Below are 27990 nucleotides of genomic sequence, written 5' to 3'. Positions count from 1 at the left end.
GGGTCTGTGGAAGTCCTACTGAAGTTAAGGATGTCTTCCAAACTGCCGGGAAATGTCTTACTTGATAAACCTGATATACAAACCTGCCTATATAGGTAAAAGAACAGGAAGTAATTCCAGGGAGAAAAAAAGTGTAGGTTACACTGTAAGCTAGACATGTTCAGAGAATTGTAAGGCATTTTGAGATAGAATAGGTGAAGATATAGCAGTGGGAAGGTGCAGAAGTGTGTCAGTTCTGATATTTGGCTGGTATGCATCAGCATGAATTAACCCATTGGTTATGACTTGCATTTGTTTTGATTGGATCCACATCTTACTAGTTGTTAAATAGTTTAAATCTCACCTCTGAGTATAATAGGAAGAGATTGGCAGATTTTAGGCCACGTAGTATATGCCAAATTATGGAGTGGAATATGATGGCAAAGGGGAGTCAACTAAGATCATTTTGCAGAAGGATGACACAATTAAATTTGTTTTACAGAAAAAAACAACTCTGAGGAAAGCAGGGACAATGGGATGAGGAAAAAAGAAAAGAAGCATTTTTAATCCATGTTATTGAAACAATTTAGCAAATGAGAAGTATAAAAATAACTATATTAAAAAGACTAATATCTATACCTAAAGAGTACCTTTCTTATTAAACTTAGCACATTCTTTTATTTTAGGTAAAATTAAATCACTTAGGGTTGAATGAGGAGGTAGTTCAAATGCACTGCCTGTTGCAACTGCTTTGAACATTATGTTCCAGGATGCTGAAGTCAAAGAAAGCTCCTTTGTTCTGGGTCTCCTCTCCACGAAGAATCACGGCATTCAAGCCTGTACCCTCAACTCCAACAAACACTCCTAAGACTCTCTGATCTCATAACCCATCAGAAGCCCTTAAACCTCAAGAAGGATTGGAAAAAAAGTGGAGTTTATGTGCAAAACATGACTACTTTTGAATAGTAATGAAAACTTAACCTTAATACTGCTATGTATGTAGGCATATTCATCTTCACAGATGAAAAAACTCTGGATCAGGTAGCAAACCTCTCCTGTAAAGGGTCAGATGTTAAATATTTAAGGCTCTATGGGACATATGATTTCTATTAAAACTGTTCAGTTTTGCAATTATAGCCCCAAAGCAGCCATAGACTTTATGTCAATGAATGCAACTGTGTTTCATTGAAACTATCTTACAAAAATAGAATTCAGCTGATGGGCCTCAGTTAATCAGTCACTGTTTTTAGTATGATTTATCACAATGCCCACCAATTAATAGAAATGTACACATGTATATATGTGTATGTAAATGTGTGTGTGTGTGTGTGTGTATATGTATGATAGTTCACATCTTCTGTTAATTCTACCAAATCATGTCAATCTTCTAGAAAAGTGGGCTAGGTGTGGTGGCTCATGCCTGTAATCTCAGCACTTTGGGAAGCTGAGGTCACTTGAAGTCAGGAGTTTGAGACCAACCTGGCCAAAATGGCAAAACCCCATCTCTACTAAAAAATATACAAAAATTAGCTGGGCTTGGTGGTGCCTGCCTGTAATCACAGCTACTTGGGAGGCTAAGGATGAAGAATCGCTTGAAGCCAGGAGACGGAGACTGCAGTGACTTGACATACCGCCACTGCACTCCAGCTTGAGTGATAGAGTGAGACTCCGTCTCAAAAAAACAAACAAACAAACAAAAGAAATCTAGAAAACAGTAAAGAGCAAATGTTTTTGACCCGAGTTCAGCACAGAATAATACTGTTTGTCTTTGATTCTCTGCAGATGTTTACACACACTTATAAAGCAACTTCAAACTTTCCTGTTTACTAAAAACTAAAGTTTCATCAAAAAGTTTAGTTTCGGCCGGGCGCGGTGGCTCAAGCCTGTAATCCCAGCACTTTGGGAGGCCGAGACGGGCGGATCACGAGGTCAGGAGATCGAGACCATCCTGGCTAACACGGTGAAACCCCGTCTCTACGAAAAAATACAAAAAACTAGCCGGGCGAGGTGGCGGGCGCCTGTAGTCCCAGCTACTCGGGAGGCTGAGGCAGGAGAATGGCGTGAACCCGGGAGGCGGAGCTTGCAGTGAGCTAAGATCCAGCCACTGCACTCCAGCCTGGGTGGCAGAGCGAGACTCCATCTCAAAAAAAAAAAAAAAAAAAAAAAAAAAAAAAAAAAAAAAAAAAAAGTTTAGTTTCCTGGGAAAATGGAAGTGCAGTTTGAAAGACCATTTAATTATTAAATTTTCTTGATTACAGAAAGTATAATTGCTTCCGGTTTCTTAATCTTATTTTTTTTTAAAGAAACATTTTCAGAATCATCTTTAATTCTATATTTTCCTTTGTTTAAATTATCTCTCTTGAAAATAGAGAAAGATATATTATCTTATACTGTAAGGACAAAATTTATTACTGAAATTGAGGATTATCAAAGATCCAGAGATGGTTTTCCAGAATGGTTTAGGATACAGGTTACCTTCTAATATTCTCACTGCCATTTATTGCCCGTGGGACTTTGAGCAAATTGGTTGTCTCTCTGTGTCTCGGTTTCTTCAGCTATAAAATGAAGTTAATAATGATAGCTTACAAATAGAATTGCTATAAAAAGTCAGTAAATTAATATGTGAAGATCAACCACTTAGAACAGTGCTTGCTAAATAAAGATCACACTATAAAAAGTAATTATTATCATCAACAGTTTAAAAATATTTATCTAAACAAATGTTCGCAGTGCAGTCAATCTCAAAGCCAACAGGGTACTTTGAGATGCAGATTACTTTAAAGCACAAGCTCTAGTATTAGAAGAGGGCTTCAAAGTCCTGGGTTGGTTTCATCCTGGGCATAGGAATACTTCTTCATCCAATAACATCAAAGGCCTCTATTCATTTTCAGTTGTCAGACCTACAGCACCTCCCAAGGCAACTGCTATTATTTAAATTTCAGCTGTTTATCTAGCAAGCAGAGTTGCCTTTAAAGACATAAGTAACGTCGGCCAGGCACGGTGACTCATGCCTGTAATTCCAGCACTTTGGGAGGCCGAGGCAGGCGGATCACGAGGTCAGAAGATCGAGACCATCCTGGCTAACATTTTGAAACCTCTACTACTAAAAATACAAAAAAATAGCCAGGTGCCTGTAGTCCCAGCTACTCAGGAGGCTCAGACAGGAGAATAGCGTGAACCCAGTAGGCGGAACTTGTAGTGAGCCGAGATTGCGCCACTGCACTCCAGCCTGGGCGACAGAGTGAGACTTCATCTCAAAAAAAAAAAAAAAAAAAAAAAAAAAAAAAAAAAAAAAAAAAAAAAACCTAACGTCTCTGGGTTTCAGACTCTTCATCTGTAAAGTTAGGTTAATATTATTCACTTCAGAAGGGACTTGTGAAAAATAAAATAAATATCTCATTCTTTACATTTTAATAGGGGTGTTTGAGGCGGACTTTTATGCTCCAGGAGGGAAAAGGATTGAAGGTAAACACACAGCTTCATTTCACCACCTTCCTACTATCTCTTCTGCGGATAGTGACTCACCTGTCTGGTGAAACTGGAGAAGGAGTTGAGTGTGTATGACTCCATCTCTTCTTTTTATGGAGCAGTCTGTTCTCTGAACCTAAGAGTTTTTCTCTTGTCCTTCTGAAAGCTATCTATTAAAGCGGGCAAGTCCTGTGATTGTGCAGCCCTGTCTGTGACTGTGGGGATGGAGAAGAATATTTGGTCACAGATCAAAGATTTGGTTTTCATTTAGCTAATATATACTAACTCCATGACTTCTTGCTGGTATTTAATTTGAGAAAAGGGCTATTGTTTAATGAACCTTTAAATCCCTGACAGTGAGAATTTAATATAATACTTTATGTGACTCTACAGTTACAAATGTTAAATTTGGTCTTATTTTACAAATATCTTGTATTACAGTTTAATGAAATCTTTCTCTTTTCATTGTTTGTAACAGATGGAGTAATATCTTTAAAAAGTAATAAATGAAACCACTTATTAGCAGTATAGTTTCCCTGGTTTCCAATCTCAACTGTTTCTCAACCCACTGTCACACCCCTTATGCTACACACACACACATACACACACAGAAACTTCCTTCTCCACTTGCCTCCAAATTTAGGAAGAAAGGCCATCAAGTGATTTTTCTATTTCTAAATATTTAAGCTGTATATATCCCAACACATTTTTAAATTTCAGTTCTGGTTCTGTAGTACATCTTCTCAGTTGGTTTCCTCTACCTGGACTTTAAATGTCACCAATTCCCACATTTTTATGAATTTTATACTATTCATAACCCACTTTTCATTAATTAAATTACCTATCCTACCTGGATACCAAAATTAACCAATTAAATAAACAACTGACTTTTCATGCAAGATACATATACTATATATCATAAATTTTAAAAATCTAAAAATTATAAAGCTTGGTATTGTCTGAAGATCATAAAGTCCAAATTAAATGACAAGAGTAAAATATTTTCAACATATTCCAATGAGCTACCTTCCTTAATTAGAAATTAATAATTAATAATTAATGATTCCTGATTAGAAATCAATAAGGAGGCAGGGCACGATGGCTCCTGCCTGTAATCCCAGCACTTTGGGAGACCAAGGCGGGCGGATCACGAGGTCAGGAGATTGAGATCATCCTGGCTAACACGGTGAAACTCCTTCTCTACTAAGAATACAAAAAAAAAAAAAAAAAACATTAGCTGGGCGAGGTGGCGGGCGCCTATATTCCCAGCTACTCAGGAGGCTGAGGCAGGAGAATGGCATGAACCCGGGAGGCGGAGCTTGCAGGAGCCGAGATCGCGCCACTGCACTCCAGCCTGGGCGACAGAGCGAGATTCCCTCTCAAAAAAAAAAAAAAAAAAAGAAAGAAATCAATAAGGAAAACTAAACAAAAAAATGATTTTAGTACATGGATAAGTAGCTTTTAGGACATAAAGATATATGTCACAACATATGAAAATATTTACTATCTTACTCATAATTTTAAAACTACAAATTAAAACATTATGATACAATTTTCATTCATAATATTATCAAATAGCAAATGATTTAATAATACCATGAGTCGACACAGAAATACAAGTGCTTTTCACTATACATTTTGTTCACCATTTAAATTATTTTTCATTATCATAAATTACATCTTTGGAAATAAATAAAATATTAATGTTAAAAAATCTCTCTTTACCTCATTTTCGCTTAAAATATACAGTTAATCCTTGAACAATGCAGGAGTTAGAGGCAACATCATGCTACACAGTCAAATATCTACATACAACTTTTGTTTTTTTTTTTTTTTTTGAGACGGAGTCTCGCTCTGTCGCCCAGGCTGGAGTGCAGTGGCCGGATCTCAGCTCACTACAAGCTCTGCCTCCCAGGTTTACACCATTCTCCTGCCTCAGCCTCCCACGTAGCTGGGACTACAGGCACCCGCCACCTCGCCTGGCTAGATTTTTGTATTTTTTAGTAGAGACGGGGTTTCACTGTGTTAGCCAGGATGGTCTTGATCTCCTGACCTCGTGATCCGCCTGTCTCGGCCTCTCAAAGTGCTGGGATTACAGGCTTGAGCCACCATGCCTGGCCTAACTTTTGACTCTCCTAAATCTTAACTACTAATGACCTACTGTTGACCCAATTCTTACAAATAACATAATCAGTTGATTAACACATATTTTTGTATGTTGTATGCATTATATACTGTATTCTTATAATAAAGTAAGCAAGATGAAGAAATATTATCAAGAAACTCATAGGGAAGAAACATATATATTTACTATTCATGAAGTAGATGTGGATCATCATAAAGGTTTTCATCCTAATTGCCTTCACACTGTAGGCTGATGGGGAAGAGGAAGGGAAGGTCTTGCTGTTTCAGGGGTGGCAGTGGCAGACGAAGCAGATGAGGTGGAAGGGGAGACAGGAGAGGCAAGCACATTTGGTTTAACTTAACACATTAAAGGAAATGCATTGTAATTTCTGCCTTTCTTTTCTTTTCCATTTCTCTAAAAATGTTTCTATACAGTATCAAGCCTTCATCCACTGTTAGCTTTAATTTCAATGCCTGTATCACGGAAAGGACCATGTCATAAAAGAAGCCAAAAGCAGTCTTGAATAACTGAAATCTTCCTGCTAGATTATCTAATGTCAATTTGCTTTCTGACACTACTTCTTCAACATCATCTTCCTCCTCATCTGGCACTGATCCAAAAGCACTCATCTCCATCAAAGTCATCTTCTGTTAATTCTGGTAGTGTGATGTCTGTTAGCTCTTGAATTTCTCCAAGATCCGTATTCTGAAACCCTTCACCCCCACCTTTTTTTTCCATACCCATGATCTCATGATTTCCTTAATTGGCTCTATCATAAATATTGTGAAGTGATACACAACATCTGGAAACAGTTTTCTTCAGCAGGGATTTATTGTATCAGGCTTGATGGCTTTCAGGGCTTTTTTCCATAACAACAATTGTATCTTCAGTGGTATAATTTTTCCAGACTTTCATGATGTTGTCTCTATTTGTATACTCTTCAAACTGTTGATGATACTTTCCATAGAGTACTCGGTGTAATGAGCTTTTATGGTCCTTATGACTCCTAATCTAGAGGCTGAGTTAGAGACTTTGTGTCTAGGGGCAAGTAGATATTTCCATGTCGAACTCATGAGGTTCTGGGCGGTAAGGGGCATTGTTCAATAGCAAAGGAACTTTATAAGGCAGTCCTTACAAGCCAGGTACTTCATGACTTCAGGGACAAACTGCTAATGAAACCTATCAAGAAAAATAGTTCTCAATGTCCAGGTCTTCTTGTACAACCAAAAGACTGGTAGCTGATGCTCATCTTTTCCCTTCAATGCTAGGAGATGAGCAACTTTGTAGATAAGAGAAGTCATGATCATAATAAACCTGACTGTATTTATCACAATACAGGAGGGTTAGCTTATTCCTTCCTAGCGTTCACTTCTCTTCTTTATTAATACATATTCTTTGTGGTATTTTTCTGTACAGAATAGAGCACTTTGACACACATTAAAAATCTGTTCCACAGTATGGCAATTCCTCAAGGATCTAGAACTAGATGTAGCATATGACCCAGCCATCCCACTACTGGGTATATACCCAAAGGATTATAAATTATTCTACTACAAAGACACATGCACACGTATGTTTATTGCGGCACTATTCACAATAGCAAAGACTTGGAATCAACCCAAATGTCCATCTGTGACAGACTGGATTAAGAAAATGTGGCACATATACACCATGGAATACTATGCAGCCATAAAAAAGGATGAGTTTGCGTCCTTGGTAGGGACATGGATGCAGCTGGAAACCATCATTCTTAGCAAACTATCACAAGAAGAGAAAACCAAACACCGCATGTTCTCACTCATAGGTGGGAACTGAACAATGAGATCACTTGGACTCGGGAAGAGGAACATCACACACTGGGGCCTATCATGGGGAGGGGGGAGGGGGGAGGGATTGCATTGGGGAGTTATACATGATATAAATGATGAATTGATGGGTGCTGACGAGTTGATGGGTGCAGCACACCAACATGGCACAAATATACATATGTAACAAACCTGCACGTTATGCACATGTACCCTAAAACTTAAAGTATAATAAAAAAATGAAAAAAATAATCTGTTCCAGCAAATGTTCCTTCTCCTCAGTGGTTTTCTTAATGGTGTTTTGGAACTTGTCTGCTGCTGCTTGGGCAACATAAACTGTTTTTCTCATTATCTTGACAATTTTTAAGCCAAATATCTTTGTAAAATTATCAAACCATCTTTTGCTAGCATTAAATTCTCCAGCTTTAGATCCTTCACCTTCCTTTTGAGTAAGTCACCCTTTAATGACTTTGCTTTTTCTTGAATAATATTAGACTCTATATGTATACCTTTCTTAAACTCAATCCTGCACCTACATTAAAGTTGCATTTTCAAAATTACATTAAAAAGTATTTCCCCAGAACAGTGAGGTTTTCACACCTGCTGGTGTAACCACAGGGATGGCTTCATATGTTTCCTTTTTTTTCATTACATTGGTCTTTCCTTATGCTGGATTTGTTTATTTTGAAATGAAGGGCATCTGCAGCTGCAGACCTCAATATACAGTATATACTAAGCAACTCAACTTTTTCTTGTGATGTCATGACTTTTCTCTTCTTTTTGGGAGTACTTCCAGCATCACTACTGACACTTTGGTTCCCATGGTGTTATTTACGGTTCACAGTATTGCACGAGACATGATAAAAAAAATATGCAATAACTAGGAACAATCACTTTTTACTGTGATGTGTGATTTACTGCTGAAATGAACTGTTCACAGGGAGATGATTAGCCTCAAACTGTGAGTTAAGCAGATACCCACAATACTTGAAATCATTGCAATATCAATAGGAGGTGGCTTTGAAATTATTACAGTAGTACAACATGTACTACAGCTAATTTTATGTAGTTATGATTTAATAGTAAATCTTTGTTTCCTCTTAGGAATGGCTCATAAGTGTGCACAAACATTTTGATAAATTTTAACATTTTATAATAGATTAGTGTAGATTTTATGGTAGTAAATGATAAAATAGTATATGTAAATATTATATTCATTTATGACACATATTTTCTTATTTTTTAAAAAAATCCTAGGCAACATAGTTTTTCTGTTAGTTTGTTCAAATTATTGCAAATCTCAAAATAAATTTCAACATATCAATTGATAAAAAAATCTGTATATGGAGATCTGCACAGTTCAAACTCATGTTTTTCAAGGGTGAGTGGTAGATTTCATTCTTCATTCCTTATTACTTGAACTTACCAAAATACTGGCTTATATGTCATGGGTTCATTTTTTCACCTTCTACTCAGTTCTTAGCCACACCTTTGTTAATCTACTTTTATTACTCTATTCAGCCATGCCTTGTTAAATTGCCAATTCTCTCCACCTCAATAAATTCAAATGGCCATTTCAGTATTATTTTCACTTGATCTCCTAAATTCAGTTGACCCTGTGGTCTTGCCTGTAAATACTCTCTTCCATCGACTTGGATGACACAACACTCTTGGTTTCCCGTCTACATCTCTGGATTTGCCTGTTCCTGTCTCTGATTTAGAATTCATCTTTTTTTTTTTTCAACCTAAATGCTGAGGTCCCTCAAAGATAATTTCTTAGAATTCCTCTCTTAAGTTTAACAAATACGTCCTTGATTTGATAGTATCCTGATGATTCTCTCAGTTCTATTTACAGCCTATATGTCTCTTCTGAGCTCCCAACTTACATATTCTCCTACCTAGTAGACTACTTTTATCTTTGAAATATACCTGAACTCTGGATTAAGAAAATGTGGCACATATACACCATGGAATACTATGCAACCATAAAAAATTGTGAGTTCATGTCCTTTGTAGTGACATGGACGAAGCTGGAAACCACATTCTCAGCAAACTATCACAAGGACAGAAAACCAAATACTGCATGTTCTCACTCATAGGTGGGAACTGAACAATGAGAACACTTGGACACAAGAAGGGGAACATCACACACTGGGGCCTGTTGTGGGGTGGGGGGAGGGGTGGGGGGAGGGACATCATTAGGAGATATACCTAATGTAAATGACTAGTTAATGGGTGCAGCACACCAACATGGCACATGTATACATATGTAACAAACCTGCACGTTGTGCACATGTACCCTAGAACTTAAAGTATAATAATAATAAAAAAGAAATGTATCTGAACTCCACTTATCCAAAACTGAACTCATGATCTGGTGTCTACTTCACATCTGACATTTCCCAATGACCTCAGTAAAGGTACTATCATTCCTATTGTTAACTTTTATCCCATACTACAAATTTATGACATTGAATGACCTAGTAGAAAAAAATTATAGACATGCCTTTTTATTGCACTTGATTTTATTGTAACTCCGCAGAGATTGCATTTTCTAGAAATTGAAGGTTTGTTGGCAACTCTGTCCTACACATCTATTGACACTATTTTTCCAATGGCATGGTCTCATTTTGTGTAATTTTGTTAATTCTCACAATATTTCAAACTTTTTCATTATTATTATATCTGTTATGGTGATCTGTAATCAGTGATCTTTTTTGCGTGTATTATTATTTCAATTTACATGATAATTATACACATTTATGACATAGAGTGTGATATTTCCATAAATGTATACAATATATAAGGATCAAATCAGGGTAATAAACATATCTGTCACCTCAGACATTTATTATTTCTTTGTGTTAGGAACATGCTACTGTTGTCATTGGTTTGGGGAATCACAAACTGTGCCCATATAAGACAGTAATGAGGGTAGTATGTTCTGATGGTCCCACCCACTGGCTGTACTTCTGTCTCTCTCCCTCTCCTCAGGCCTCCCTATCCCTAAAGACACAACAATATAGAAATTAGGCTAATTAATAGCCCTACAATGGCTAAATGCTCAAGTGAAAGGAAGAATTGTAAGTCTCTCACTTTAAAAGCTAGAAATGATTATACTTAACGAAGAAGGTATAGTGGAAGCAAATATAGGCCAAAAATTAGGCCCGTTGCAAAATCAGCCAAGTTGTGAATATACAGAAATGATAAGAAAGAGAAACAGCCTTATTGTTCATATGGAGAAAGTTTTCATGGTCTTGATAGATCAAGTCAGCCACAACATTCTTGTAAACCAAAATTCTAATCGAGAGCAAGACTTCAACTCTCTTTAATCCTATAAAGGCTGAGAGAGGGGAGGAAGCTACAGAAAATGTGTTAAGCTAGCAGAGGTTATTTCATGAGGTTGAAAGAAGGAAACTGTCTCTATAACATAAAAGTGCTGGGTGAAGCAGCAAGTGTAGACTGATAGAGAAGCTTCAACAACATATTTTCAAGGTAGACAAAACAGCCTTTTTTTTTTTTTTTTTTAATGGAAGAAGATGCCATCTAACACTTTCTCAGCTAGAGAGAAGTTAAGGCCTTGCTTCAAATTGTCAAAGGACAGGCTAACTCTTCTATGAGTAGATAATAAAACTGGTGACTTTAATTAGAAGCCAATAATCATTTCCATTCTGAGAAGACTAGGAAATGTATGAATTATGTTAAATTTATGACTGTGTTCTAAAAATGAAAAAACAAAGCCTGGGTGACAGCACATCTCTTTACAGCATGGTTTACTGAATTTTTTTTTTTTTTCTTTTTGAGATGGAGTCTCGCTCAGTCGCCTAGACTGGAGTGCAGTGGCCGGATCTCAGCTCACTGCAAGCTCCGCCTCCCGGGTTTATGCCATTCTCCTGCCTTAGCCTCCCAAGTAGCTGGGACTATAGGCGCCCGCCACCTCGCCCGGCTAGTTTTTTGTATTTTTTAGTAGAGATGGGGTTTCACCGTGTAGAGCAGGATGGTCTTGATCTCCTGACCTCGTGATCCACCCATCTTGGCCTCCCAAAGTGCTGGGATTACAGGCTTGAGCCACCACGCCTGGCCGATTTATTGAATGTTTTAAGTTTACTTTTGAGAATTACTACTCACATATATATATATATATACGTATATATATACGTATATATATACATATACGTATATATATATACATATACGTATATATATATACGTATATATATACGTATATATATATATATATACGTATATATATATATATACATACACACACACAAACACACACACACAAATCCTCTCAAAGTACTACTGCTAATAATTGACAATGTGCCCGGCCAGCCAAGAGGTCTGATAGAGACATACATGGAGTTTAATGTTGCTTACATACTTACTAACACAATATCCATTCTGCAGAATATGAATCAACAAGTAATTTTGACTTTCATGTCTTATTATTTCTAAAATACATTTCATAAGGCATAACTGTCATAGATGGTAATCCCTCAGATGGATATGAGCAAAGCAAGTTGGAAACCTTCTGGAAAGGATTCACCATTCTAGGTGTCATTAAGAACATTCATGAGTCGTGGGAGAAGCTCAAAATATCAACAACAGGAGTTTAGAAGTGATTCCAACCCTCATGGATGACTTTGAGGTGTTCCAGTACTTCTAGTCAAGGAAGTAACTGAAGATGTAATGGAAAGAGTAGGATAACTAGAATTAGAAAGTGAGTATAAAGATGGGACTGAACTCCTACAATCTCATGATAAATCTTAAATGGATGAGGAGTTGCTTCTTATAGATCAGCAAAGAAAGTGGTTTCTTGAGGTAGAATATACTCTGGTGAAGTTGCTATCACATTGTTGAAAAGAAAACAAAGAATTTGGACTATTACCTAAACTTAGTAGATAAAGCAGTGACAGAATTTGAAAGGATTGACTCTAATTTTAAGAGCAATTCTAACACGGGTAAAATGCCATCAAACAATGTTTCATGCTACAGATAAATACCACTTCCTTTTGTGAAAGGAAGACTCATTTGATGTGGCAAACTTCATTGTTGTCTTATTTTAAGAAATTGCCACAGCCACCGCCACCTTCAGCAATTGCCACCCTAATCAGTCAGCAGATACCAACATCGAGGCAAGACCCTCAACCAGCAAAAAGAATCTAACCCACTGAAGGCCCAGATGATCGCTTGCCTTTTTTTTTTTTTTTTTTTTTTTTTTTAGCAATAAAGTATGTTTGAATTAAGTTATATATATTTTTAGACATAATTCTATTGTGCACTTATTAGGCTACAGTATAGTATAAAGATACTTTTTTTTTTCTTTTTTTTTGAGACAGAGTCTCGCTCTGTCGCCCAGGCTGGAGTGCGGTGGCACAGTCTCGGCTCACTGCAACCTGTGCCTCCCGGGTTCATGTCATTCTCCTGCCTCAGCCTCCTGAGTAGTTGGGACTACAGGCACATGCCACCACGCCCGGCTAATTTTTTCCATTTTTAGTAAAGACGGGGTTTCACCGTGTTAGCCAGGATGGTCTTGATCTCCTGACCTGGTGATCCACCCGCCTCTGCCTCCCAAAGTGCTAGGATTACAGGCATGAGCCACAGTGCCCAGCCCACTTTTTATATGAATTGAGAAAACAAAAAATTTGTATGATTTTTATTGTGATAATTGTTTTATTGTGGTGGTCTGAAGTCAAACCCACATTTTCTCCAAGGAATGCCTGCATACTTGTATGAAAATGACTTAATTTGGAATAGATATTCTAGCTACATGTAAAGATAAAGAATAATATCTACCTCTGGGGAATAGCCACTAAGATAGTTTGACTAGAAAAACTGTAATTTCATTGGCAAAGTTACTTCTTACAGTAAGTTCTTATCATTTCCATTTTGACAAATATTGATGTAGATTGACTTCTCACTAAGAAATGCTACTTATAATCCCCAAGTACTTTTGAAAGTTAAGTACATTTCCTTTTTGTGGTTTTGTAATAGTCATCGCATTAAAAAATCGAAATTCTCAAATTATTCAAATAAAATTAATTATAGATCAAATAAAACTATCTTTCAGTAGTTAATTTGCTAAAAACTAGTTCTTGTTTCCAAGTCTTATTTAAATTTCTAACTTTTAAATAATATATTTCAAGTAATTCTTTCCCAGGATCCAGAACTAAGACAGTGTATTCATTCTAGAAAATAAGTCCCTTATGAAATGCCATTACTGTTCAGATTATTGATCTCAGCCTGCTATCAGAGCCAAAGTGTTTAGCAAGACTATTTCAGGGACCTGAACAGGATATTTTTATTCTCAATGAGACGGCAGATTACCCACAGCTCAAACGGAAAGACCTAGTGGCCAGGTCTGTATCATTCTAACATTCTATCGATGTGCAGCACAGATGGTCAGATGTGTTGATGGATGAAGGTGTCTCAGCAGCAGAGTTGTCTTAGTCCTGCCAAGCACTTAAGTTGAATGACCTATTAAACATGGTTGACCTAAGGCAGCTGGAGATATTTATAAGTAAATACAGCTATTAAATGTGGACCTTCTAGTAGGCTCTAAATATAGCCTTTTTTTTTTTTTTTTTTTTACACATAGCTTTTACTTCTAGCTCCTAAAGCCATTCATTCAAGTTGGATTTGGGGAAGAGAAGGAGAAAAAAGAGAGGTTTGCAGAATATATGTAAATAAAATAACACTAGAATGCTGAAAGAAGTTACAGGATGAACTAAATAAAAATTTTTAGGAGGCAACATTGATATAAAATACTAATTAAAATTAAAATTTGAATTATTTACAATTTTTTAAAAATAAACCCAGGTTCTATGTAGAACCTAGGGTTTGCTATCATATAATAACTTTCCTTCTGTTTCTACTCTATAGAAGACAAATTAGTAGAAAAGAACACTGGATTATAAGTTATGATAGTTGGGTAATTGGTGACCTTAAGCACGTCATCCAAATTTTGGAGGTATCAGTTTCCTCATTTGTAAAATTAGAGTTAGTAGATGTAAACTTTTTCTTAAAACTATTAACTTTTGCTTTTCTGTTCCGTTTCACACATCAATATTTACTGAGTCTTACTTAGAGCTCTTGTGTATAAAATATAATAGTAGTTAATATTTAGGTTGTTCTTAGATGTGGGATTTTTTCATAACACTTATATGACCCTCTATCTAACTTATCTGTAAGTTTCATAAGGGCAATAATTATCGTTTCTTTTATTCACTGATTTATTTCAAGCACTTTAACATATACTAAATAGTCAACATTTGTCAACTTAATGGTTAAATGAAACAGTACATGTAAAGTGCTTAGCACAGTAATTGGCAAAAAGTGTTTGATAAATGGTCCTATAAATGGTTCTGATAAGTGGTTTATTAACACCCACAGTGCTATCTCACTAAGATAGTTGGAAGAAGTTGGGATATTTCAAAGAGAAGTTGGAGAGTACTGAGGACCACACTGTTGTTCCCAAATATTTGAAAGAATATCACATGTTACTTTTAGAGAGAGAGAGAGAGAGAAAAAAAAAACCTGGGCCAAGAGGCAGAAACTACAGGAAGATATTTTTTAAATTTGGAGTAAGGAAGACCTAACAAAACTGCTTAAAAATGAGATGAATTGATGTTCAAGTAAATGTCAAATTACTAAATAACCAGTTAATGGGGGGATAAAAAAATCTAACTAAAGGCTATAAATTTAGTATTCCATGAAATAAACTATATGGAAAGAACTCTGTGTTTATCATCTACAAAATAAATTTTAAAATACACAAAATATAAAATTTTGCAATGCTTCTGGAAATAAAATCATAGATGAAAAATGGCAAATACCGTAAAAACCAATCTATTTACTTAGTGTTACGTGGGATCAAAGAACATTTGCTTTTTGGAAAATACACCTGTATGACTGAAAACAAATGCTGATTTTTCTTATTACTGCTGTCAAATGGAGCAGATAGGAATCATGGAATTCTTTATTCCCTATCAGAAAAACAGACCTACTTAAAGCCAGATTTTTTTCTTTTCTGATCTTTTTACTGCAGTGGTAACACTGCACTTCGGAATACAGTATGAGAATATTGGCAGCTGGCATGTTCCTGGGTTGCATAAAAGTAACTGGTGGATCATTCCTGCCAACTAGGGATGATTTTGACAAAATGTATGACATTGATAAAAAAGGAATCTCACTCAATATCATTTTTACTGAAGGATGTGTGGCCTCATACCAAAATAGCCCTATCAATCTATTGCCATCAGATCAGACAGAACAGAATTGGGTACATAAAATGGCTATCATAAAATGTATCCTAGCTGGAGCTAAGTCTGATCACAGAAGGTCAGTTAAGCATTTGAAAAATGAAGGTAGTACATTTCCCTTAAGAAGCAATCAAAAGTTAGTAACAAGTGACTTGGCTCTCTATCTGGGGCAGAAATCCTGAGAAAGATGCAAGTGGTTTCTAAAGTTTTTGCTGTTCTTCACATTGGCTACCTGTTAATAAAAAGATATACGGTACATAATGTTTTAAAGGTATGCAATGAAGAAGCAGCTTCCCTACCACTTATAACTTCCAGTGTTACCTTCTCAGAAGTGAACTTCATTCATACATTCAAAACTATGGTGTTGTCTTACTAGTGATGATAGTTAATTTTATGTGTCTAGTGCCTGGGCTATGGGTGCCCAGACATTTTACCAAACATTATTCTGCCTGTGTCTGTGAGAGTGTTTTGGATAAGATTAATATTTCAAACAGTAGACTGAGTAAAGCAGATTGCCCTCTCTAATATGGATAGACTTCAATCAATTGAAGACCTGAATAGTATGAAAAGGCTAAGAGGTAATGTTTTTTGCCTGACAGCATGAGATGGACATTGGTCTTTTTCAGCCTTCAGACTTGGACTGAAACATTGGCTCATCTTAAATTGCAAACCTACCAGCTTTCAGACTGGAACTTAATATTATCAGCTCTCATGGTTCTAAGACCTTTGGACTTGGATTGGAACCACACATTGGCTCTCCTGGGTCTTTAGCCTGCCAACTGCAGATCTTGTGACTTCTCCAATCACATGAACCAATACCTTGTAAATCATATATATACATATGTAAATATATATACACACATATATACATAAATGCATTTTTTTATATATGTATATAGCTTTGGTTTTATTTCTCTGGAGAATTTGACTAATATACTGATTCAGCCACAACAACAGGGAATGGGCTGAGTTGTGTCAATCAAGTGAATTATCCAGGTAATTCAAGTCAATCTCTGTGGAAGCTAATATTTTAGTATCTTGTCTAGAAACAGTGTAGGTGACCAGGCAAGGTAATGACATTTTTGTGATATAAAATAACAAGCCCATTTTCTAATGTTTTAAAAATATGCTCTGAAAGCAATTCCTCACTTCCAAATCCCAAATTCTATGATTCTACATTATAAACCAAACTCATGTAGTCATTCTCAAAATCAATTTTAAAAGCAACTATGAAAAGACCCTGCATTGCCAAGACAATCCTAAGTCAAAAGAACAAAGCTGGAGGCATCATGCTACCTGACTTCAAACTGTACTATAAGGCTATAGTAACTAAAACAGCATGGTACTGGTACCGTAACAGAGATATAGACCAATGGAACAGAACAGAGTACTCAGAAATAACACCACACATCTACAGCCATCTGATCTTTGACAAACTTGACAAAAACAAGAAATGAGGAAAGGATTCCCTATTTAATAAATGGTGCTGGGAAAATTGGCTAGCCATAAGCAGAAAGCTGAAACTGGATCCCTTCCTTACTCCTTATACGAAAATTGATTTAAGATGGATTAGAGACTTAAATGTTAGACCTAAAACCATAAAAACTCTAGAAGAAAACCTAGGTAATACCATTCAGGACATAGGCACGGGCAAGGACTTCATGTCTAAAACACCAAAAGCAACGGCAACAAAAGCCATAATTGACAAATGGGATCAAATTAAACTAAAGATCTTCTGCACAGCAAAAGAAACTACCATCAGAGTGAACAGGCAACCTACAGAGTGGGAGAAAATTTTTGCAATCTACTCATCTGACAAAGGGCTAATATCCAGAACCTACAAAGAACTCAAACAAATTTACAAGAAAAAACAAACAACTCCATCAAAAAGTGGGCAAAGGATATGAATAGACATTTCTCAAAAGAAGACATGCATATAGCCAACAGGCACATGAAAAAGTGCTCGTCATCACTGGCCATCAGAGAAATGCAAATCAAAACCACAATGGGATACCATCTCACACCAGTTAGAATGGCAATCATTAAAAAGTCAGGAAACAACAGGTTCTGGAGAGGATGTGGAGAAATAGGAACATTTTTACACTGTTGGTGGGATTGTAAACTAGTTCAATCATTATGGAAAACAGTATGGCGATTCCTCAAGGATCTAGAACTAGAAGTACCATATGACCCAGCCATCCCATTACTGGGTATATACCCAAAGGAGTATAAATCATGCAGCTATAAAGACATATGCACACGTATGTTTATTGTGGCACTATTCACAATAGCAAAGACTTTGAATCAACCCAAATGTCCATCAGTGACAGACTGGATTAAGAAAATGTGGCACATATATGCCATGGAATACTATGCAGCCATAAGAAAGGATGAGTTCATGTCCTTTGTAGGGACATGGATGCAGCTGGAAACCATCATTCTCAGCAAACTATCGCAAGAACAGAAAACCAAACACCTCGTGTTCTCACTCATAGGTGGGAACTGAACAACGAGATCACTTGGACTCTGGAAGGGGAACATCACACACTGGGGCCTATTATGGGGAGGGGGAGGGGGGAAGGATGGCATTGGGAGTTATACCTGATATAAATGATGAGTTGATGGGTGCTGACGAGTTGACGGGTGCAGCACACCAACATGGCACAAGCATACATATGTAACAAATCTGCACGTTGTGCACATGTACTCTAGAACTTAAATAAAAAATACATATATATGAAAAAAAAATAAAGCAACTAGGAGTTTGAGACATGTTTGCTTTCCAAGTGAATTACTCAAGGATATAAAAAAAAATCCATTTCATTACCTTACAGTCATGTGTTTTAGGACTTACAGATTCATCATCTTCATTTGTTGATTCCTGTTATTATTAATCAGCACATGGTGGGTCTACCTATTTTCCATGATTTTCTCCAGGCACAGGTGCATTATGAAATTTAAGCTCTATTTCCACTGCACAGATTAAGCTTTGAAAGATTTTTTTTTTTTTATTGTACACTAAAAGCTACCTTTTGGTGCTGCCAAATTCTTGGTATCAACTCCATGTAAATTTTCTTATTGTCACTCACCTGCCCAGAAGCAGAAATTCTCCCGCTAGACCCAGGCGCCTCATGGCCATCAGCAGACCTCTCACCGTCATGCCCTCACAGAAGCAGGCCACCACCCGGGCCTTAGGCAAGTGACTTGTGAGCTTCTTCAGCAGCTTATCAAAGCTCTGCTCCCCTGCATTACTGTAGATTTTGTAAGAGTGGGCGATGCAAATCCCTTCCTTCGCTGACATATCTTTGAAGGCTTCCATCCCACTTTCTCCATAGTTGCCTGTGTGAAAACATAGATAAGCAGAGGGATAGTGAAATGAGATTGTTGCATTAATTGGGTGTAATCAGAATGCAGGTGTTAGGAGCATGAAAGTCATGGTGCAGGACTTGGAACCTGAAGAACTGAATTTCAGTTTTTGCTCTTTTGCTGACTTGCTTATTTTGGACAAATTACAATTGAACCACATTATACATGCATTCATCATTTATATTTTCACTGTGATGGAGAGAATAATATAAAAAGGGTAAGCAATTCATCATCCTTTTATGACTGAAAAACAGCTCTTCTTCTAAGTATGAGTTGATGGAAATATGTATCAGATTTTTTTTTGTTTGCATTCGATCTCACTTCCCTTTGCTTTTCATTGATGATAATTTCATCCTACTGAGATTTTTGTATTTAAAAATATAGTACATATGAGTAATACATGTAGTCTATATAGTATAGATGTTGCCATATAAATGTTTTATAAAGTATTATACTATATATAATATTCAGTATATTATATACTTATAATCATGAGAATTTATGGTTTGGTCTTAACTAAAAAACTGAGATCCTTGATTAAGATTTAGTCTTGTCACAGATGAATGTGTAAACTTATGAAAAACGTTTACAGTTTTATCTTATACAAACATGGGGTATTCATAAGGATGAAAAAGTTCAAAGTCCTTTTCAAAATTTGGAGATTAAGGACTAATGGTAGTCTTTTAAAATTAATGGAAAAGGGGATTAATATTGACAGTCAGTTATATGCCAGGACACCAGGACCTTTATATATGTGATCTAATTTAGCACTCACAATAAAATATTGATGTAGATATTATGAGTTCCATTCCACATATAGATCAGAAAACAGATAAAGCAGTTAGGTCTACATTTACCTGGAGTTACTCTAGCAGTAAGTGGAGGACTGAACTCCATTCACAGATCTAATAGCATAGGTTCTGCTCCCTCTACTTGTCTAAGGCTGACTCTTAGGAGTCTCAGAATTCTAGTTACATAAGCATTTCTCTTTTCTATTTGAAAGTGATAATTCTCCAATTTTAGATATTTTTGGAACATTTTAAGGCTAAATATTTTATACAGGGCTCATATTCTGAATTTTCAAAATATTAGATATATGAGGTGTATATGATATATATAAAAAATTAGGATTGTTTTGAAGAATACAAGAGGTTATTACAAGATAGCCAAGCTGCAGAACATATAAGGATGCGACTGACCTAAAAATCAACTTGACCTAGGAACTGGAATCTCGTCAGGATGAGTAGATATCAAATTAATACAGGAGCACTGAACATTCAATCGCATAGGGTTCACTATATGTCTATAACTGCAATAAAAATAATTCCACAACAATTTTATTTTGGGAAAGTCAGTTTACATATGCTAGCTCACTGCTCCTTACAAATCTGTGATAAAGGTTAATGTTATCTCCTCTTGGCTGATAAAACTGAAGTTCAAATACAGATAGTAGGTGTCAGGATCTTGGTTTGAACATATGTCTCTGATTCCTGTCCTGATGTGGGTGCTACCATACCACAGGTACCTTGCTGCAAATGAAATCTGTAAACTTTGAGGGTGGATTTTGGTGAAGTTTTGTCTCCATGAACAAACTGCAAAGGGCAGAGCAGAGCAGGTCAGCTTGAGTCTGAGCCAAAAATACTGGTGGGCCAGCTGCATCTTTTCCCTCCTTCTCCAGAATTAAAAGCAACAAGAAGCCTCTGTCATGATGGCAGGTGGGCAATCTAGTTATTTTGCAATTAACAAAGTTTAAAGGGCACTTTCTGAAAAATGTGCCAATGGGCCTAAATTACTATCAGTTTTACACTAATGTGAATAATCTATTATTCTTTGATTTATTTTTAGCAAACTCTGTTTTTCAACAGACTGTCTTGCATTTCATGTTTTGATTTAATGCAGAGGCATTTGCATAAATAATTTGAAATTAGGTATAGTGATTGTGATGTGAATTTATTGAGAATTTCACATTATTTACTTTTATTCTCAATACATTCACTGTTAAACAAGAAAAGACACCTAACAAATTCAGATTTTTAGCATTTTGTTCCTAACAGGTTTAACACTGTTTCTGTTTGTACAATATGTTGTAGAGAAGCAGCTTGAAATAGTGGAGAGAACTTTGTCATTAGAGAAACCTGAGTTCGACTTCAGTTTAGATAGTCTTTTTAATCTCAGCTTTCTGAAGTAACACTGCTTAATATTCAGATATTTTAATATTATATTCAATGTATGTAAACTATCTGGTAGGTCATCTGAACCCAATTAATTGTACCTATTGAAATTATAAAGAATATTCTAGACAGAGTTTAGCTACTCTTTAATGCAGGATCCAAAACAAACAGTGGAGCAAATGGCACTATTGCTGAACACTAGACTAAAAAAAGTAAGCTTACACTAGCAGAATAAAATATTATTTTCCCAGAGCAAATCTCAAGCTGTACTCTTTAAAATTAAAAAAGACAGGGGGTATATGAAAAATTTTCACTCAGTCTTGCAGTGAATCAAAAACTGCTCTAAGAAAGAAAGTTTAAACATTTAAATAAGAAACAGTTTTAATACATGTGTGACATAAAAATTTTACAGAATATAATTTTGATATAACAAAAGAAATCCTTTGTTAACCAGGAGACAAATGAGAATATGTCTTCCAATAAAACGGAAAAGACTGAAGCGTTGAGACTTTCCCATAGTTGATGGAAACACTGTATTCTATAATTATACATTTTAAAATAATGAAAAAAGCACAGCAAAAAATGTCTACAGGCTTCTCAAAGAATAGAACACATTTCAAGTAATATGTAGAATGAGGAAAAGCTAAGGAAGCAACGATTATTTTTTCCAACAGAGGGAAACAAGTAACTGAGAAAGAAAGCTGTGATATAAAATATGAAGCTAACATGTGACTTCATTTTAAACAATGAATAGAAGTAAGAAGGAATCCATATAACTTCTTAAGGTAGCAGAGAGTTTATAACTTGGAATTTTTTGGAGAAAATGTAATCATAGCCCAATGTCTTCACTCATAGCTCACACTACTTACAGGCATAATGATGCAAATGTCAATCACTGATTTTCATCTTTAAGAATCCACCTATAGACAAATGGAAAAACTCACTATGCAATAAAATATATTTGTTATCAACTTTTACAATGATAATTAAAGAGAAAGAAGATGAAGGCTGAGAGGTAGATGCAGGGAAAGTTGTTGGGAAGTGGAAGGCCATTAAAATCATCTACTCCCAATTTGGAAGTCAACATATACAGAAAATAAAATATATGTGATTAAGGGAATTACTGGATGCTAAAATAATACGGAGTTAGCTAATGTTATGAGAGAATTATATTAAAAGCAGGAATAAGAAGATGTACAAGGTAAGAAATAATGTCTATAGTCATTTAAAAGTAGCTATTTTTAAAAAAGACATTCATATTAGAGATATGGAGGTGAAAATAAAAGGATGAAAAACTGAAACACTTTTTTCACTTTAAGCCCTGCTGTACTATTTGACTTTTGAAAATGTGAAAATATACATTTAATGAAAAAAATAAACTAGCATACTTATAAGTCATTGAAAGGAGAGAGTTGATGCAGATAATTTTAAAAGTAATTGTCTTCTCCCTGCTTTATCAATTTATCCTGTTTTAGGGATAAAACTCATAGAAGTTATTTATATTCTATGCTTGGTGGAAATGTAAATTAGTACACCCATTAATAAACTTCATGGAGGTTCCTCAACAAAACTAAAAATAGAATTACCATATGATATAGCACCCCTACTTCTGGCTACATTTCCAGCAAATTTTAACTGCATTCCCACGTTCATGGTAACATTATTTACAAAAGCCAAGTTCTATCCATCAATAGATAAATTAATTTAAAAATGTGGTGTATATATACACAATAAAATACTAGTCAGCCTAAAAACCCTAAAAAATGAGTTTAAAAGGAAAAAATTCTGCTATTTGCAACAACAATATATTATTCACTTTTGTACCGCTACTGAGACCTGTTAGATAACTAACACATGTTGAATAAAGAAATAAATTATTGAAGGAGCAGTACAAAATAATTAACGTCTATTTCCAGATTACTATAACTGCCCAACTATGTGACCAGCAATCAGGACTGTCACACTGTGTCTAGCGGGCATAATTCTAATAAGCTATTACAACATATTTCACTTAAAACATGAACAGAGTTGCACAATAATCAAAATGTTGGTATTTTTTCCTCAAGGACCCTAGTTTTTCCCTCAGATCATAACAGATTTTAATAATTCAACCTCAAATACTGTTTAAAGCTAGTGCTTTCACTAATACTATTTGACCTGAATTGCATCAGCTGGGATCTGGAAGTATCTGCCTACATTGACCCTATAAAGCACATGTTGGAAACAGGATTCGTTAAAGAGTAACTTTAACTGGTGTGAGATGGTATCTCATTGTGGTTTTGATTTGCATTTCTCTGATGGCGAGTGATGATGAGCATTTTTTCATGTGTCTGTTGGCTGTATGAATGTCTTCTTTTGAGAAATGTCTGTTCATATCCTTTCCCCACTTTTTGATGGGGTTGTTTGTTTTTTTCTTGTATATTTGTTTGAGTTCTTTGTAGATTCTGGATATTAGCCCTTTGTCAGATGAGTAGGTTGCAAAAATTTTCTCCCATTCTGTAGGTTGCCTGTTCACTCTGATGATAGTTTCTTTTGCTGTGCAAAAGCTCTTTAGTTTAATTAGATCCCATTTGTCAATTTTGGCTTTTGCTGCCGTTGCTTTTGGTGTTTTAGACATGAAGTCCTTGCCCATGCCTATGTCCCTGAATGGTACTACCTAGATTTTCTTCTAGGGTTTTTATGGTATTAGGTCTAACATTTAAGTCTCTAATCCATCTTGAATTAATCTTCGTATAAGGGGTAAGGAAAGGATCCAGTTTCAGCTTTCTACTTATGGTCAGCCAATTTTCCCAGCACCATTTATTAAATAGGGAATCCTTTCCCCATTTCTTGTTTCTCTCAGGTTTGTCAAAGATCAGACTGGCTGTAGATGTGCGGTATTATTTCTGAGGACTCTGTTCTGTTCCATTGGTCTATATCTCTGTTTTGGTACCAGTACCATGCTGTTTTGGTTACTGTAGCCTTGTAGTATAGTTTGAAGTCAGGTAGCGTGACGCCTCCAGCCTTTGTCCTTTTGACTTAGGATTGTCTTGGCAATGCGGGCTCTTTTTTGGTTCCATATGAACTTTAAAGCAGTTTTTTCCAATTCTGTGAAGAAACTCATTGGTAGCTTGATGGGGATGGCATTGAATCTATAAATTCCCTTGGGCAGTATGGCCATTTTCACGATATTGATTCTTCCTATGCATGAGCATGGTATGTTCTTCCATTTGTTTGTGTCCTCTTGTATTTCACTGAGCAGTGGTTTGTAGTTCTCCTTGAAGAGGTCCTTTATATCCCTTGTAAGTTGGATTCCTAGGTATTTTATTCTCTTTGAAGCAATTGTGAATGGAAGTTCATTCCTGATTTGGCTCTCTGCTTGTCTGTTACTGGTGTATAAGAATGCTTGTGATTTTTGCACATTAATTTTGTATCCTGAGACTTTGCTTAAGTTTCTTATCAGCTTAAGGAGATTTTGGGCTGAGACGATGGGGTTTTCTAAATATACAATCATGTCATCTGCAAACAGGGACAAATACACCATGGAATACTATGCAGCCATAAAAAAGGATGAGTTTGCGTCCTTTGTAGGGACATGGATGCAGCTGGAAACCATCATTCTTAGCAAACTATCACAAGAACAGAAAACCAAACACCGCATGTTCTCACTCATAGGTGGGAACTGAACAATGAGATCACTTGGACTCGGGAAGAGGAACATCACACACTGGGGCCTATCATGGGGATGGGGGAGGAGGGAGGGATTGCCTTGGGGAGTTATACATGATATAAATGATGAATTGATGGGTGCTGACGAGTTGATGGGTGCAGCACACCAACATGGCATAAGTATACATATGTAACAAACCTGCACGTTATGCACATGTACCCTAGAACTTAAAGTATAATAAAAAAAAAAAAAAAAGAGTAACTTTAAAACTTTCTTCTGTAATAGAAAGTGGGGACCCCAAAAGGGAAGAGTGTAGGAAGAGTAAGGGTTAAAAAATTATTTATTGGGTAAAATGTTCACATTTGGGCGATGGGTACACTATAAGCCCCAAATTCACCAAAAGGCAATATATCCAGTAACAAACCTACACATAAACCCCCTGGATATAAAATTTAATTTAAATTGAATTAATTTAAATTAAATTTTAAATTAAATTAAAATATAAAATAAAAAACTTTCTGCTAGCCTAAGAAAATTTTATATTTTAACTGTATGTTAAAAGGCACTGAGTAATTATAAATTACTGAAGTAATTTATAACCATAGGTAAATGCTATTTCAGATGGTACGAATTCAATATCATTAACAACTGTGTTACAGTGGCCACTTTAAGATAAAGATAATAAAGTACAACAGCCTAGAAGAGGTGTACCTAGTGAGACATTTTGTTTTTCTGGCAAAATAGCCATTAAGTATATTGTTTAAATTTATCAATTTCACGTATGTTAGGGAAAACTATCATTAGAATAAAAATCAAACTATTATAATCATAGTAAAAAGATACAAATAATTTTGTTTTCTTTGATATTTTTCCTTTTTTCATAGTATCCTTACTTCTCTCTCCATAAATGAGACCCCAAATCACTGCACATTGTGTATTATTTCCTCTATCATCTCTTATTTTTCATTTTCCCAAACCCTACTGACTACTATTTTTTGTTTAATACTTTTTACTATTCTCTTTCATATGTATCATAGACACCTCACATATTCTCATTTATTTATTTTTACTAATGCTGTTCTTTCTTCATGGAATACCTTTTTCCATGTTGTACAGATTCAATTCCCTAGATTCCTTTAGGATGGAGAATACATCTTCTCCATAGTGCTATTGTTTAATTACAGTATTTCTATAATCTCTGTAATTTATAATTGCTAAAAAAGTTTATAATTGTGGATCCTTCACCTTTATAACAAGGCTGATTATACTCATGATTTATTTGAAGTTCAAAATTTGGTTAAAAATATAAACCTTGATGTTGAATTTTTTTCTTAGGAAACAATTCACTTTAAATAATGTGCTATATCATGGGATTTCTAAAATGTCTCAGAGTCAGGAAACGAGTTAAGGTACTAAGTATTATAATAAATTAGGCTTAAATTAAAATAGACATTCTATATTATATATGTTGCCTATTGCATATATTCATTATATTTTGGAGGTATTTACATATCCTACTTTCCAAAACTGTGAGCCCGTAGAGGTAGGTAATGCATTTATTTAACTACATATCAACATTATGTATTTCTTGTACAGAAAAGTGGTACAAAAAATTGGCACAAAAAAGTTTGGAAGAGTAGATACATTTTTCTAAGCAGATCACCAAGCAGATGATAAAAGAATGTGGAAAATACTTTTTCAGAAAGTATTCACTTCAGGAAATACTAAATCTTTGCAAAGAAAATGAATAAGTAAAATCTCCAAAATATAACTTTATTTTCCATCTTAGTTGGTCCAAATTATCTTTTCCTGACAAGGAAATTAAGATTTCCCATATAAGTAATTATTTTAAAGTATATTTCAAGTGGCTTTAACTACTAATATCTTGTTGCTACTGTAAACACAGTTCATTTTACTGACAACTACTAGTGAAGTAAACTCATGTGAGTTATGACATTAGTCTGGTATGATATCATCCCCTAAAAATATGTATAAGCAGCGTGAGTCTCCACTTCGCGTCCTTTAATGTGAATTAGAAGTGTTCATCAAGAGATCTTAACCCAAACTACCCATATTGAGGGGGTTGTGGCTTAAACTAGTGATTAACCAAAATGGTCAGGAGTGGGAAAAGCTTGACAGTGAAGCACCTTTTCTTACTTTATTAATAGTTTTATAAAGATGTTCTTTTGTTTGATGCCATTTTTCCCACTACAGCTATATGTGCAATGGATATAGCATTCTAAACTCTATATTACACTCATTTGTTTATATTTATCTCCTGTTACTAGACAGTGTTCTTTAAGGTAGATATTTCTATGTTCACAACAAAAACATTGTATATACATATTTTTATGCACAGAAAGAAAGAAGTTAAATGATGCAAGAAATGTGTATACATATTTTATGGAAAGAAAGAAGGAAGTTAAATGACCCAAGAAATAGTCCTAAAAATTTCTGTATAATTGAGATTTAGGTGTTTAGGTGCCTGGACATATGATTAATGTGAAAGTTTTAAAGCCAAAGGACTGGAATAAAAAGTTATCATTATCGGGGAGGGCAGAGCAAGATGGCCGAATAGGAACAGCTCCAGTTTCCAGCTCCCAGCGTCAGCGACACAGAAGACAGGTGATTTCTGCATTTTCAACTGAGGTACTGGGTTCATCTCACTAGGGAGTGCCAGACAATCAGTGCTGGTCAGCTGCTGCAGCCCGACCAGCAAGAGCTGAAGCAGTGGGAGGCATCACCTTACCTGGGAAGCACCAGGGGAAAGGGAATCCCTTCTCCTAGCCAGGGTAACTGAGACACACAACACCTGGAAAATCGGGTAACTCCCATCTCAATACTGCGCTTTACCAAGGGTCTTAGCAAACGGGCACACCAGGAGATTATATCCCACACCTGGCTGGGAGGGTCCCATGCCCATGGAGCCTCCCTCATTGCTAGCACAGCAGTCTGGGGTCTAAAGGTAAGGCAGCAGCGAGGCTGGGGGAGGGGCGCCCGCCATTGCTGAGGCTTAAGTAGGTAAACAAAGCCACTGGGAAGCTGGAACTGGGTGGAGCTCACAGCAGCTCAAAGAGGCCAGCCTGTCTCTGTAGACTCCACCTCTGGGGACAGGGCACAGCTAAACAACAACAACAACAACAACAACAACAACAACAACAAA

The 27990-nt window shown here is 35.9% G+C and overlaps 1 protein-coding gene across 2 annotated transcripts in view; it reads right to left on the bottom strand.

Annotated features, from left to right (window-relative positions):
• GRM5 (glutamate metabotropic receptor 5) overlaps positions 1–27990 on the bottom strand; it is a 582078-nt gene that overhangs the window by 332197 nt on the left and 221891 nt on the right. For both annotated transcript variants that reach the window (XM_010357229.2, XM_010357228.2), the window contains exon 3: positions 18731–18980. In XM_010357229.2, coding sequence (XP_010355531.2) covers positions 18731–18980 — 250 coding nt within the window. The remainder of the gene's footprint in view (positions 1–18730; positions 18981–27990) is intronic.

This window comes from Rhinopithecus roxellana, chromosome 15 (assembly GCF_007565055.1).
Source record: "Rhinopithecus roxellana isolate Shanxi Qingling chromosome 15, ASM756505v1, whole genome shotgun sequence".
In the NCBI taxonomy this organism is placed as follows: Eukaryota; Metazoa; Chordata; class Mammalia; order Primates; family Cercopithecidae; genus Rhinopithecus; species Rhinopithecus roxellana.
Note: the sequence above shows the minus strand (reverse complement) of the source record. Positions and strands in the feature narration are given on the sequence as shown.